This window comes from Larus michahellis, chromosome 5 (assembly GCF_964199755.1).
Source record: "Larus michahellis chromosome 5, bLarMic1.1, whole genome shotgun sequence".
Lineage (NCBI taxonomy): Eukaryota > Metazoa > Chordata > Aves > Charadriiformes > Laridae > Larus > Larus michahellis.
The window spans coordinates 64,138,945-64,154,081 of NC_133900.1; the positions used below are offsets into that span (position 1 = coordinate 64,138,945).

Consider the following 15,137-nt stretch of genomic DNA (forward strand, 5'->3'; position numbering starts at 1 on the left):
GTCTCTTGGCACTGTTTTGACTCTAATCTCACAGCTTGAGCTGGAACCTAGGGGCTGGCAAACATGTCCTCCGTCCATCCTTTAGCATCTTTTCAGGCGCAGCAGATGCTGGCTGCCATATTCATGAATGGGCCTTCCCATTCCAAGGTCAGTCATTTGTAATGCAAACTGTCAGGGAAGGTTTTGAGCAGACGTGCTCTGATACAAGTCTTAATGCCAAAGGAGCGTTTGTAGAGGAGGAAGCCGCCATAGCTAGGTGAGACTAGGGAGCCACCAAGACTAGGGAGCAGCAGGTGTGCTGTGCCCCTGTCCTGAATGTCCTGATCCTGGTAAACCAAAGTTAACAGTAAAACTAGCAGTGGTCTAGAGAGAAGGACAAGGATGATTAAAGGTGTGGATTGGTTTCCCTAGGAGGAAAAACTGAATAAATGAGTACTCTACAGCTTGGAAAAGAAATACTGAATGAAGGGCAGTAACGATAACCACTGTTTTTCAGTAACACAAGAACATATAGAAAACATAAAAATATTGCATAGCAGGTCTAAAACACAGGCAGATTTACTACAGGAAGGATCACAAGATCATTTCATTTTGCTTTTGTCATTGTTAAATGCTCATGAAAGATGAGACTCCTTGCTCCTGGAGAGACGCGACTCATTGCATACTGAGGAAAGAAAGGAACCTGAACCGTACCTTTTTAGATCAGTCTCGTACCCATTAGGATATGAAAAAAAAAAAAAAAAGGTTTTCCCTACAGCCGTGTCTTAAAAGGAAGCAGCCACTACTGTTCTTTGTGAAAAACGTAATCCTGAAAAGGCTGAAGCTACGTTAACTCCTGAATCAATTTTCTTGAAGGACTTGGATGGAATCCTAACCCCAAATCTCATTTCTGAAACCCAATCTTGATATAAACATAAATTACACACTTTGCAGCTCACAGGCCTTAATAGAAGAAGAGGTCTTAGTAGGTAGAGAAACAAAAAGATTAGGCAGCAAGATACTTTTTGTATCAAAAAACATTGCCACCTTTGAAGTTAAAAGCAAGTGAAGGTGAGGTAAATGGCAAGATGAGAATGGTGTCTCTGTCATGTAGTCGTTTAGACAGCTTGTCTCTCACATGTATTCTAAATACCAGAAGAGCTAAATAAGAAATTTTTTAACAGAATTGAGAAACGGTGAATCACATTGGAAAAGGAGAGCAGGCAATTCGTTACTGAAGGTACTAATTTTCTTTGTAAATTAATCACTCAGCCCATCACCATAAAGGCTGTCATATCCAGATTAATCTTTCATTTAATTTCCAGAACTCTGCAGGCCTCAGCCAGGAAGTAAATCTCATCTCTGTTTCTGAGGATCACTCAGCTTTAGCAGAGCAAAATGCCTTTCATTCCTATTGAACAAGACTGACAAGCCAGAATCACGGTCAATGCAGTAGAGCACTGCTGACAGATAAGACGCTACCCAATAGCCATTGCTAAGGATATCCAGAACAGCCACATTTAGAAGAGCTGTTGTCTTTCTTTCAGCCCCCGAAATCAGTGGATTAAAATCAATCAGAGAATCACTTACTAGATAGCTGCACTCATGAGAGCTATCCCAAAGAATAAGTACAAATACATATAAAAATTTAGCAGTTCTACAGCATCTTTGCTATTTCCTGTTCAGCTTTCCCTATTCCGAACGGTTATAAATCTGTCACTTACTAACTGCATTTATCTTGCTAGTCTTGTTCTCTTCTGTCTCTTCTCTACTACGCTCTTCTTGCTATAGGAGATAAGGAACACACACAGCTATATTGCTGGTCTGTATCAGCTGCGTATTAATCGGAGTCAGCTTGGACAAAGCTGAGGTACCAACAGAATGCCACTATTCCATATATTTCTCACTGTAACAAACAGCATTAGTTTTATTCGCCATATCATTTTGCATAGCGTAATCAAGTCTATCTTATCACTAAGTCTAATGTGACACTTTACAGGACATAACAACCTCTTATCACGCCAGAGGCTTGTCATCCTTATTTTATACTATAACATGTTTCTTTTTCCTGGGTTTTTTTAACTGACAAATTAACAGCAGTTCCTTAAATTTCTGAAAATACAACTTATCTTTCCTCACGTCGTCTCCTGGTCAGAGCAAGCCGGTGTCTGAAGAGCAGAGGAGTGAAAACAGGCTGCAATTCCTGCTGCAGAAGTTTGTTACCATTCCTGGCTCAAGAGGCAATGAGCTGCTTTCAGCCATTGAAGGAAATTAACAGCCACCTGGCTTGTGTAAACACTTGCAACTGATAATCACAATCAATTCTCGCTCCCTTGCCTTGAGAAAACCTGCCTGCTGTTAACTCCTGCCATCCAACACTTTACAAGCTCCTTGCGTTCCCCCTTTTTAAGGCCTCCAGCAGGTCATGACTTGCTGTTTGAGAAACACTCCCACAGATGATAAATTTTCAAGCAATATTATTATTATTGCTGTGACTATATGCCAATTGTAACAAGGATGCGTTCCCCAGCATGGGCAGAAGACAGCAATAAATACGTAGCTGAATGTGAAGAAATGTTTGCTGTCAAGTAAAAACAAAACACTGTTAAAGAGAGAGGGGATGCGGACAGAGTTGTCCAATAAGCAACAACAGCTTGTAGATAACATCTCTTCTACAGATTCAGGTGACAAATGTATGTACATTGTCTAGTGTTTTTGTGTAATGGTGTACATACATGCTCTACTTTGGGGAAATACCGTCCCTGGTATTAGCATTACCATCACTGTCACTCCAGAAATCTGTGCAGCAGTAGGATGGCATTAGCCAATAGATACAGGTTCAGTACTTATCACCGGGTACTTACTTTCTGGCAGCTCTCAATGAATTCGTCTATGGTAACTACTCCATCTTTGTTTTTGTCCATTTTCTGTTCAGAAAGAATAAGAATGTATGTTTATCCTCCTGAAATCCTGTGTAAAACGGGTCCTTTTTATTATTCATTTCAGTTATGTGTCAGCCTGGGAACAACCAGGCCAAAATGCTGTAAAGATGTAGTAAGTGGTATCTAGAATAAGCTTAAGGAGTTCATTGTTAAAAAAGCAAGGTGTAATGAGTAAATCTGAGAAACCTGGGACAGAACCACAAAAAAGAAAAAGGATTGCAAAATTGGTAGGATACGCAAAACTGTTACAACGATGAAAATCTTTCCATACCTGCTACCAGAGCAGTCTTTTTGGCTCCCTGTGTTACCCGACCCACCTGGAAAAATGTTTCCACATGTTGTCTAGGTGCATCCTCCTTGAGAACAGGATAGGTGCATTTCCCCATCATGTCATATATTGCTTTCATGATATCAAGCATTTCCTGAGGAGAAAAAAATATGTCTGTGTAATATGAGGTGCATTATAAACACTGCTTTGACTTTGAACACATAAATCATTTTTAGGATTTACCTTTTAGAATCAAATTTTGAGATTGTGCCTGTTATTTTGTGACCAAACAGCTTCAAGAAGGAACTACTATGTTCCTAGCAATTCTAGCATGTTAGTTCAGCTTTCATAGATAAACTTGTTAAATGGACGCAGATGTATGATTTTGATTTAAATGATGTAGAATATGTGCAAGTTCAAGGATTGTAGGGAGAATCTCCTGAGGTCTTGGGAATAAAACTGAACAGGAAAAGTTGTTCCGTAACAGCAAGTGAATGGTCAAAACACATCAGCTTCTTACAACTGAGTTTTCCCTAAAGAAAGTAGAAACACCCATGCACACAGCTGCACGTATGCAAAGGCTTCTTTTATATCAAAAGCTTTGAATTTTGTTAATAGAGTGCCTTGTGAAAACTATAAAAATCATTATAAAAGAAGCATCTGCCAGTATGCTGAGAAATTATTCTATAGATTACCTTTTTAAAATAATCACGGTGTATTTCTAAAAGTGTAAAATTATAAATGTAATACATATTTATATAAAGACCCAATTTTGAAAAAAAGTTTATTTTTATGAAGGCACTCATTTGGTCCCACTGTAATTTAAGTGTGTTTTTAAATCCTTGCAGAATGAAAGATGTAGGAATCTTTTTATATAAATTCTGTTTCAAGTAAAAAGTTTTACAAGTAGATTTAGAAAACGGGTAACAATTGTCACGCGCTCACTCAATTCATTTTTGGCCAAATGTCCTACTGAACTACTTTGTTCTAGTGACCATATGTGCCAATACACAGGCATAAGTTGAAGCCAAATGTTTACAATTTCTGTGATGATTTTCCCTTTTCAATTTTTATATATAAATGAGAAAATGACTTTATTTTTTAGCATGTATAGTTTCATAATATATGTTTACTTTTTAACATGTGTATTTAAGAATGAAGCTATTCTTCGAAAGCAGGACTTACATACACAACCTTTAGTTCCAGTGATTAGTGTAAAAAGTAGACCTTACCTCCTTAGTTATATATCCATCCTTATTTATATCATACAAATTGAAAGCCCAGTTCAGTTTCTCCTGTACTGTCCCTCGGAGTAAAATTGAGAGACCCATAACAAAATCCTAAATAGACAAAAGGTCTTGGTCAGTTTGGAATTAAGCAGTTTTTCACAAACATTCAAAAATACAGAACAATGCATTCGTCTGAAGTGCGGAAGTTTTGAAAGATGGCATGTTTCTATTTCTTTTGCTTCATAGCAAGTGTTAAGGATTGCTGGTTATTTAAATAATTAAAAATCTAGGTACTGTATGCTACACATAATTAATAAGTAAATTGAGTGATTTTCTATAAAATAAACCCAGTAATTTTCTATAAAATAAACCTCACATAAGCAGTTGCTGTTGAACTTAATACCAGGGAAAAGCAATCCCCATGGTTTAATGGCCCAAAAAAAGCTTAAGTGGAAGTTAGACTAATCTAAGCACAGGAGACCAATTTTGAGAGAACTATCTACTAAGGAACATTAAATTCTTGTTAAATCTATATGTTGTTGGAAGTGGAATATGTGGTTCCCAGACCTCTTAGATCAATCCATGCAGTAAACATTTGAAAGTTCGTGTGCGCTACAGTACACCTCAATACTTAAACCTTTTATTAGAAATATCATAGGAATAATATTTATTATGTGTCCCTGTGCCACCTTGATGGTGCTGTGACCTGCCAGTGCTCTATTGCTGTAAAGCTATTCCACAGAAATAAATGAGAAGACTTTTGAGATTATTTGCATATAGTATTTGGTTATAGATTTTTGTTTCATAATTAATACTCTTTTGACAGCACAAACCTCATTTACACTTAGTGAGCATCTTCCAGATTGGAGAAAATATTGACTGGACATCACCTGTCTTCTGTATTTCTTAGCATGTCAACTTTTTTTTTTAAACAATGGCTTTTTTTTTTCCTAACTGTCTCCTCCAGCTTTTTCTATTTGATAAGCTTGTAAGTCCATAAATCTATGAAATTCTTGCCTTAATAGGTTTAGCAGAATATGGCAAGAGTTTATATTTAAATTTGCATTTCTCCATCATTGGCAAAGACATACAGGAAGTCTTAGAGTAACATGAAAGCACACACTATAAAAGCTGAAAAATTTCTTATCAGCACCAGCAAAGTTTATACGTTTCCTTAAAACAGGAACGATGGAAAAGACTGCACTGAGGTTAGACATAAAGGTCTGAGGTACCACACAGTCAAGTAAGTACATTGAAGCATACACAGACATCACGGCCTCAGATGGTCTGGTAGTCCTAGCTCTTTTGACAGCTTCAGACTTTTTAACAATTCAAGTGGTATGCTCTGGGTTTTCTTAGTCTGTCATAAATTTCTGTCTTGCTGGTATATGTGCCCTTTGGGGTAAATGGTTACATGAATCTCGAAAGAGTTTTGCTCAACTTGTCTTGTCTACATCTCAGTGACTAATTGAGGGTCACAGGGTTAAATCTCCAAACAGCTCTTTAACAATGTACTATTAAGTATTAAAATGTTCAAGAAATTCAGGACAGATTTGATCACATTACAGCATTAGCAATTAACCTTTTTAATTCAGTACCATTTCTTCACATCTTTTCTCCACTGTTTTACATTCTTGATGCAACCTTTCCTGAAGTCCTTTGCAAAGGTCTCCAATAACTTTATTTTCTTAGAGAATTATATTTCAGCACTCTGGATTTATTTTTAATTTCGCATTACCAATATTTTTGCATTTTTTTCTAGCTAAACCATATATTTTTTTCTTGTCCTGATTATTTCTCTTTCTTCCTTTCTCTGATGCATTATCTGGATGTTAGCTGGCTTACTGGCATCATTTATATCCCCGTTTGCAAGGCTGCCCTTCTATCATCGGTGCTAAAAACTACACATCAACAAAACCCCTTGACTTTATGCTGGTTTGCATAGAACTCAATGTCCTTATAAAAGCTGAGACAACTCAAAACCTTCCAGATGTGTGCTCTAAACTTTGCAAAAGCAGGTCATCTCCTCTGTATTGCATCAACATGTTTGGTAATCACTCGTAGTTCAGGTGCATTGTCTTTGTCTTAAGTTTTGTGCAGGAGTCCATCTCAGGAACAACAGAAAGAACTTGTCATAAAAGAAAGTTGTGATGAGCTGGATAAGAAGCAGTTAGAACGAGATATCTTTTCTACACACTTACTTTTGTACAATTGAAGAATACAGCAATAAAATCATAGAGAAACGGAAAATCCAATTCAATGGACATAGGCTAAATCCACAGGGTATTTTGAGCTAGATCCTCGAAGAGAAAAAGGGTGTATATGGTGGACGGCGATGTGTGTGATAGTAGCAGTACAGCTATGCTAGCTGTTAAACTAGAAATCCAGTGCAGAATGCCATAGTAAAGCAACAGTGCGTAGGGTAGCAGCTAAGCTCAGAGAACGTCTATATGCTTGCTACTAACAACTCAGTGACGCACGAATTGGGCACACCATTTAGCATGGAGCACAAGCCCAAGTCCTCATTACAGTATTTGAGTATCCAGATGTGTTTTCCTTCCTGGTTTAGACATCTGATTTCTAGGGGGAGAGGGATTCTACTTTTAGAGCTTGTTTATTTTTGAAGCAAGATTCGCAGTACCGCTTGGACACTTACATCCCCTAAGGATGCAAACACTGTCCACTGAGGGGGACAGTCCTGCTCAGCTGAGCACCTCGTGAGGAGAGATGCGTCTGATCTGGGGTCACAAAGGCGGAGGTCTGGACTCAGACACAGCTCTAGGTCAGGTCTCTCTTCAGTCTGTGACAGCAAAGTCAGAAGCACAGAAGCCCGTGCTGTGGTACTTGCCTTTACTGCTTTCCACGGCTTCCTATTTCTAACTTGCTAGCTTCTTGCTGAGTGTGCTAATACCTGTGAAAAACTCCATTAAATGCCAGACTCTCCTATGTCTAACTTTGATTCTGCAAAAAAGGGGGATGTCTCACTGAAGGGCTGCAAAATGGAGCATCACTGAACCTCTCTAGGAGATTCTGTGCCCTCAGTATCACAGCTCGCTCACATTTCAGTTCTGCACTACAGCTGTATAGAGACTCTGGTTGTGATCATTAACTCATATTTGATTTTTTTTCCCAGCAGTGATTAATTATCTCTTAGCAAGGTTGTTGATGACTTTCTGATTGCTTTATCCCTCAGTAAATCTTTGGGGATAACTAGTTCATTAATAAATTAATTAACAAGCTTAATAGTGTGCTGTCTCAAATCCACAGGAAAGCTTAAAATTATTCCACCTGACGTGTTCCCTTATGTCTTGTTCAAGGCCAGAAGAAGTAGGTAGGCAGGCACCTAAATCCATTTTTGGATTTAGCCCTTAGGTTTTGGGAAGGATCACCACTGTCCTGAGAAAAATTAGCTCATTTCCTACATGACATGAACAAGACTTTTTGTGTTGAACAGAGAATTACACTTGCATACATTCATTAAACTGCTACCCGATATTACTGCCTTGCAGACAATGACTGTTTATCACTGTTATTAGTGAAATACCAAAGTTGTGTTTGATCTTAAGGTCTGGACTCTGCTATAGAACTGAGTTAACATGCTTGTTAACTTATCACCTAATGCAGAATTCTCAGGTAACAACTGAGGAATAAAGCAATCGGAAAATCACCAACAACTTTGCTAAGAATTATTAATTTTTTTTGAGAAACAAATACAAGTTTGGTTTTGACTAAAAATGACAAACGTCTTTAAACATCTCCATTGCATTTGGGCACAGCTCTGTACTTTAAGGCGTTGACAATTAATGGGATTAGTGGGTGACTTTCCTCTCATCAAGACCGCATCTACAACAAACTAAGGATACTGATTTAAACATTTGCATGTGGGTGCAATGTGCTTTACCTTTGACTATATGTCTGAACTTAATTAGCCTCAATTTTCCTGACTGTGCTGACAGCCTTGAGGCCCAGATCATCATTTTGGTTTCAGTTACAATATTCATGCAGCAAGTGGAAACCTTGCTTTCACATCTGTCTCTGTCTGATGGGAAAAAGAACTTCAGTTCATTAATATGCCAAAAGAGCCCTTCAATAGCTGGGTCGCCAGGTTTTCTGAAACACTGTTTGTCCCTCATGGTAAAACAAAACTGGTTGGCATAACTAATGAAATAAGTTAATCTCAAAATTGATACAATCATGGGATAAGGAGAGATAGATTCAAGCAGCTAGTTTCACGAGTTTGTTTTTATGCTACCTAAGATGCTTCAGTTGGAGAGCCTGACTCTCATCAGAGAGTATACAGATTTAGGGATGACAAAACTCTATAAAGACATAGCAATCTCACTAAGCAATCTCATCCAATGAAAGTGTGTGTTAAAGTTGTGCTAAAGCCTAACACTTCATTGTTGATGGTTGAAAATTTGAGGAAAAAAGAGCAAAAGCTAGAACAAATTCTCTCTCTCTTCTGCCCCGCAACTCCAGCCACCACTGCTTCATTAGAAAAAGGGGAGTGCAACACAAAAAATACCATTCTTACCTACATTCTTTCAGTACCATTTCAGATTTTTCTATCCTTTTTACATAGAAGAAAGCCGAAGAGTGTTTTCATCAAAGGTCATTACATTAAATTTTATTTATTTCTACACTTTTATATAGAAAGTAAATTGGGATGAATGATTATTTATTATCCAAATGTTTAAATCACGTCCTTTTTCTCCACCTTTTGTGCTTTCTTTTTTTCCTAATGGAAATTAGAAAACTAGAGTATGGATTGGTATAGAAAGAATACAGCACAGTTGCACCTAGGATAAAAAGGAGGAGGAAAAGAATTGTATTATTGTATTTTTCACATTTCAAAAAATCTACTCTCACATTTTGTGGCTACTTTCTCATGATTAGAAAAAACCCTAAACATTTTTAACACAAGGAGGATGCTTTTAGGACAGATATCACACAGTTTGCAAGTATGCTGCTACATGGTACAGGGACAAAGAGAAGAGTCTTTTCACAGCAGTAGAGTTATGCTGGATTCACAATTAGTGTAAATAATACCAAAGTCTGGATCACACTGTCTGAGTTGACATTGAACAAAAGTAAGCTGGAAATTTCTGTTTAGGCAATGAAAAAAACTCTTCTTCTTTTATTTTCCTGATTTATTTTATTCCAAAGCCTATTTTTATACAGAGACCTGCACTTTGAGATATTCAAATCCCTTAAAAAGGGCTTCATAGCTACTCCATTTCTTAATGCTTTCTGTCTGAGACACAAATGTCAATGAATTGTCCAGGAAAGATACAAAACCTTCTTTAATTCTCATTGTTCTTAAGGATAACAGCAGAAATACTTCTCAAATGGCGGTGCTAAAAATATTTTCTTTCATTGCCTCTGCTGTTGCTGATTTGACCAGAAGGTTTCCTTGCAGAATTAGCCTAGGTACAGAAGATGTGAATAAAACCTCCATTCCCAATTCTAGTTTCACACGGACCCCATTGATTTCAGCTGCTCGCAAAAAGGTAGACAGGGTTCATGTTTTTAAAATAGATGTAAATAATCCCCCACAAAATGATCTGGTTATAGTCCCAGCTGAGGTATAGATTTCCAATTGCAGTGCACCTGCTTGGCGAGGTTTCTCCTTCCATATTACATCAATAATAAAGCAATGAAAATGCTTTCAAAAAAACACTCTGCCAGACCCCCCAACATCATTCACTCAAGTAAATAATAAAAACATGTATAGGACATTTAAATAAATTTAAAGTGGGTGTATTTATCACAATCAAATCTCAAGTTGTCCATTTGTCTGTTATAAACAAAACAAAACAAAGCAAAACATGACAAAGAAAACATATCCTTTTGCAAATTAACTGAGATATATTTTTTTTTTTTAATACTATAGCTTAAAATAATGGCTCCTTCACAGTATTTTGTACACCCTGTTTTCATCTAAACTACTGCAGTGAGTTGCCCTTTTTACCACGTTATTGCACTGACGATTGTCTAGGTTTGTGTGGCAAGGTTTTGGTGGGGGGGGGGCCACAGGAGTGACTTCTGTGAGAAGCTGCTAGAAGCCTCTCCCATGTTTGACGGAGCCAATGCCAGCCGGGTCCAAGAGAGACCCACTGCTGGCCAAGAGCGAGCCCATCAGTGATGGTGGTGGCACCTCTGGGATAACATATTTAAGAAGGGGAAAAAAACCAACCCACAAAACTGCGCAGCTGAAGCCGGAAGAGAGGAGTGAAAACATGTGAGAGAAACAACTCTGCAGACACCAAGGTCAGTGAAGAAGGACGACAAGGAGGTGCTCCTGGTGCTGGAGCAGAGATTCCCCTGCAGCCCATGGTGAAGACCATGGCGAGGCAGGCTGTCCCCCTGCAGCCCGTGGAGGTCCATGGTGAAGCAGATATCCACCTGCAGCCCATGGAGGACCCCAGACTGGAGCAGGTGGGTGCCTGAAGGGGACTGCGACCCCATGGGAAGCCCATGCTGGAGCAGGCTCCTGTCAGGACCTATGGACCCATGGAGAGAGGTGCCCACACAGGAGCAGGTTTGCTGGCAGGACTTGTGACCCTGTGGGGGACCCATGCTGGAGCAGTCTGTTCCTGAAGGACTGCAGCCCATGGAAGGGACCCATACTGGAGCAGTTCATGAATAACTGCAGCCCGTGGGAAGGACTCACATTGGAGAAGTTCGGGGAGGACTGCCTCCCGTGGGAGGGACCCCCACACTGGAGCAGGGGAAGACTGTGAGGAGTGTGGCAGAGACAACGTGTGGTGAACTGACCACAACCCCCATTCCCCGTCCCCCTGCGCTGCAGGGGGTGGGTAGAGAAACTCGTGAGCGAAGTTGAGCTCGAGAAGAAGGGAGGGGTGGGGGGAAGGTGTTTTAAGATTTAGTTTTTATTTCTCATTATCCTCCTCTGATTTGATTGGTAATAAATTAATTTTTCCCCAAGTTGAGTCTGTTTAGCTCATGACGGTAATGAATGATTTCTTCATGTCCTTATCTTGACCCATGAGCCTTTTGTTATATTTTCTCTCCCCCGTCCAGCTGAGAAGGGGAGTGACAGAGCAGCTTTGGTGGGCACCAGGTGTCCAGCCAGGGTCAACTCACCACAATGACACCAGCCTCTGCAAGTGATGGCATCAGCCTTAGCAGGGAAAGGCAGAATTTTGAAAACCGTTTGAGCAGTTAAATGGAGGAGGATGAATTTCAGACACTTGTGCTTTTAAATACATTTGCGTTAAAGCCTTTTTTTTTTTTTTTGTAGAGCCTTCTTCTGAAAACTAATAGAGTGTGAGCAATCCTGTTTTGGCTGAGTCATCCCCATAACATTAGTTGTAGTTCAGAGCCCTTCTCACCTTGCAGAGGCAGGGAGAAAGAAATGGATTATTTAATGTAACTTGCATATAAATTGAGTTACCTTTTAAATTTACAGATTTCTAAAAATACTACATAGCAACACAGTCTGAGTTACCATTTTGGGATATACAATTGGAAAATAATAACAATGACTTTCATTAATACATTGGAAATACTTGAAACTTGAGTCACATAAGCTAAATTTTTCATAATGTGAGCCAAATAATAAAAGCCACCAAACTGGATTAATTACAAGGAATGGCAAAATATTCATTTGCAGAGAAAGAAGTAACGGCACCACTTACCTCAAAACTTACAGATCCATTGTGGTCAGTGTCAAATGCATTAAACAGAAAATGTGCATAAGTTGTGGAATCTACAATTTAAAACAGTAAAAATAGTTCATAGTAAGCACATCTTATTTCATTTAATTTCATTCCATGAAAAAAAAAAAAGATACCAAGATGTATTTTGATACCAAAATTTGATAGCAAGACTAAATTTTCAATTAATTTTAAATTTCTTTTTTTGCAGGGGAGAAGGAGGGATAAATTATAAATGAAAGTATGTGGGTAGCTACACTGTTAGGAGCACAAAATTTAAATTTCTAGTCTAGAATATCTTTATTCATTTTTATTACCATTTCTACTAATCACTGATATCTGAATGAATACCAAGTTATTGTACTCTGAAACAACCTGTGTTAATGGGAATGCTACTTTATCAGTTAAATGACTGTGACAGGGTATCTATCTCATATGTTAAAGAAGAAAAATATATTCATTTGTTCACTTTAAATGAGGGAAGCAGACACTACCATCTGTGCATCTGGCGTATCGTTTTTACTCTGAAGAGAGGCCTGTTACCCAAGTTGAAGATGATCTTGTCCGGAAGCTGCAGCTGCACTCGGGTGCTATGCTCACCCACAGATGAGATAAAATCCTGTCCAGAGAAGCAGATTCTTAAAGCTGGTTTGCTGCTTAATTCCCAGGAACATGGTATGAGAGCTAGGTGCCTAAAAATCTTGGAGAAACTGGCTGTGACTAGCTGAAGGGGTCAATAAGACTCTGAAAGATGACCTTAAACAAGTGATCCCTTCACTAATTATTTGTATCCTTTTCAAACCCACTGGCCACTGCATATCGACTCATTGCAGAAACAAAAGACAGCACGGATATAAATCTGTCAAGCCTCTACGTTTTTGTAAAGATCCATCCTTCCATTTCCACTGAATACCTTCCGAGAGGCACAACCTGCTCCAGGAGTAATACATTGTGAAGAGAGAACTTCTCCAGAGACTGCCCTGTTGATGTGAGGTACAAGCTGCTGGGGTTATGGGGAAGTCAGCTTTCCTCAGGCTCTTCTCCCTCCCTCAAAGCCATGCAGATTAATGTAGGCTGAGGTATTGTTTACTTTTAATACCCATTGCTTTGCTCTTTCTATTTCATGGGTTTACATTAATTTTAGGTTAATTAACATTAACCTCACAAACTTTTACTAAAGTGAGAAGTGTTATGAAATTGGTGTCCCCCTTGCAGGACTAACCCCGCCTTAGCATGGTAAAACCTCATCAGTGCTGAGGTGCCTTTTTCTGATTTCTTGGTACTCAACTATTTTATCTTTCATATCAAACCTGAAAACATTTATTTGTCACAGCCCAAAATATCATTTTGAATTGAAGTGAGTGATAGTCTTGGGTCACTCACCTGAAATGCCACGTTGACCCCAAGGAACGATATATACCAAAACTCAAAACTTTGTACTTCACAGATTCAGACCTGATATTAGTAACTAAAGTCTCTGGTCTTAATATGGTAATTTCATATGATGTTAAATACTTGTAGCAAAAAAGCCCTCTGCAAACTTTAAACCCTGTGTCTGTTAATGCATTTTCAGAGAATTAAAAAAACCCCCTCACTATTGAGACATGTGTTCATTCATCCATGTATCCAGTCGTCACTGTAATTGCTTAAGCATGGCCTAGCAGATAAATTCCCACTTTAACTGAAAAATGTAAATTTGTTGACTTCAGTTTATATTTACGATTTTAATAGTCATATTTTCTATGATCTACTGAGACTTCTGTTGTGCAACAGAATATGCTATGCAAACCATCTTCAGGGAAATAACATATTATAGAGGTATAATTACTGTAAACTGAATTTTAAATTCCTATTCTCTTGGCATTCATTTCTTAAAAATATGTGAAATATTCCTAATTATTTTCTGTAGATTTACAGAAAACACAAAAGTAAACACAAAAGTTTTTTATTGTTTGTTGCCCATTCTTGATACAATATACTACTCTTTTTGCATGATGGTATATGAAAAAAAAAATCTCTACTTGGAGAATGTTTTATTTCTAGTAACCCCTTCTGAAAAAAAAAAAATAAAAATCAGAGGTCTTTTTCAGGGATGTTTGTTCAGGCAGTTCTGGTCTGAAATTTTGCCTTCAAAGCTACAGCAGGATGAAGTACACTACTCTTTTAATTAGAGCTACTTAGTGTGATTTCTCCCTGCCCTACCCCGCTAAATCTTGAAAATTAATCATGTGAGACAAAAGCTTAACTTTTTAAATAAAATATATTTTCTTTTCAGGGATCAGATATCATAACTAGTAGGGTAAACTGATATTTTGACAGGTTGAGACAGGAACAGATATTAGATCAGAATTCCTTTGAAATACACCATTAAAACATTTTAAACATCAGAGACAAAAAATGGCAGTCATTAAACATCCGAGAGAATGCTTTATCAAACCGTGAACATAATCTGTTCTGTTCAGAACTGAGGAGGAGTGTAATAATTATTCAGTGTCTGGATTCTTATCTACAACCTGCCTGTCTGGAGAACAAATCCAAGTTATATTTCAGGTGATCCATTGCATGAACACGGGGGCACCTATTCTCCCGTATTTCTAAAAAGAAGTAACCGGAGTGCCTTTCCAGCTTGGAAAGCTTTTCATAAAGCTCCTTCTGCCTTTTAAAATACATCGATTTTACTGCAGATCTGTGTCATCTCCTTTGTTACTCTTAATGCGTCTCCCTTATGTACTTTCTACTCCTCCTGTCCCTTGTCCTGAATAGTCTTGAAATTCGCTTGATGAAGTGACTTGCTGGATGACTTCGAAAAATGACTTTATGGTGACTGCTTAGTCACCCTGAAGCTTAAAATCTTACACGACTTCATTCTGTTTGCTCAGATATGAATTGTTATAATGATACAACATGTTGTATCTGGTTTTGCATTACACAGACAACTGGGGCACAGATCTACATGTACCACACATGTTTTAATGTGGGGACAACTTTCAAACTTTTTTTTTCCTCTTTAATATTCAGACATACATAAAAACAATATTTT

At 38.2% G+C, this 15,137-nt stretch overlaps 1 protein-coding gene across 11 annotated transcripts in view; it reads right to left on the bottom strand.

Annotated features, from left to right (window-relative positions):
- KCNIP4 (potassium voltage-gated channel interacting protein 4) overlaps nt 1-15,137 on the bottom strand; it is a 452,377-nt gene that overhangs the window by 4,948 nt on the left and 432,292 nt on the right. For all 11 annotated transcript variants that reach the window (XM_074587704.1, XM_074587698.1, XM_074587705.1 and 8 more), the window contains 4 exons: nt 12,080-12,150; nt 4,422-4,529; nt 3,239-3,343; nt 2,844-2,906 (listed from right to left, as the gene is read on the bottom strand). In XM_074587704.1, coding sequence (XP_074443805.1) covers nt 2,844-2,906; nt 3,239-3,343; nt 4,422-4,529; nt 12,080-12,150 — 347 coding nt within the window. The remainder of the gene's footprint in view (nt 1-2,843; nt 2,907-3,238; nt 3,344-4,421; nt 4,530-12,079; nt 12,151-15,137) is intronic.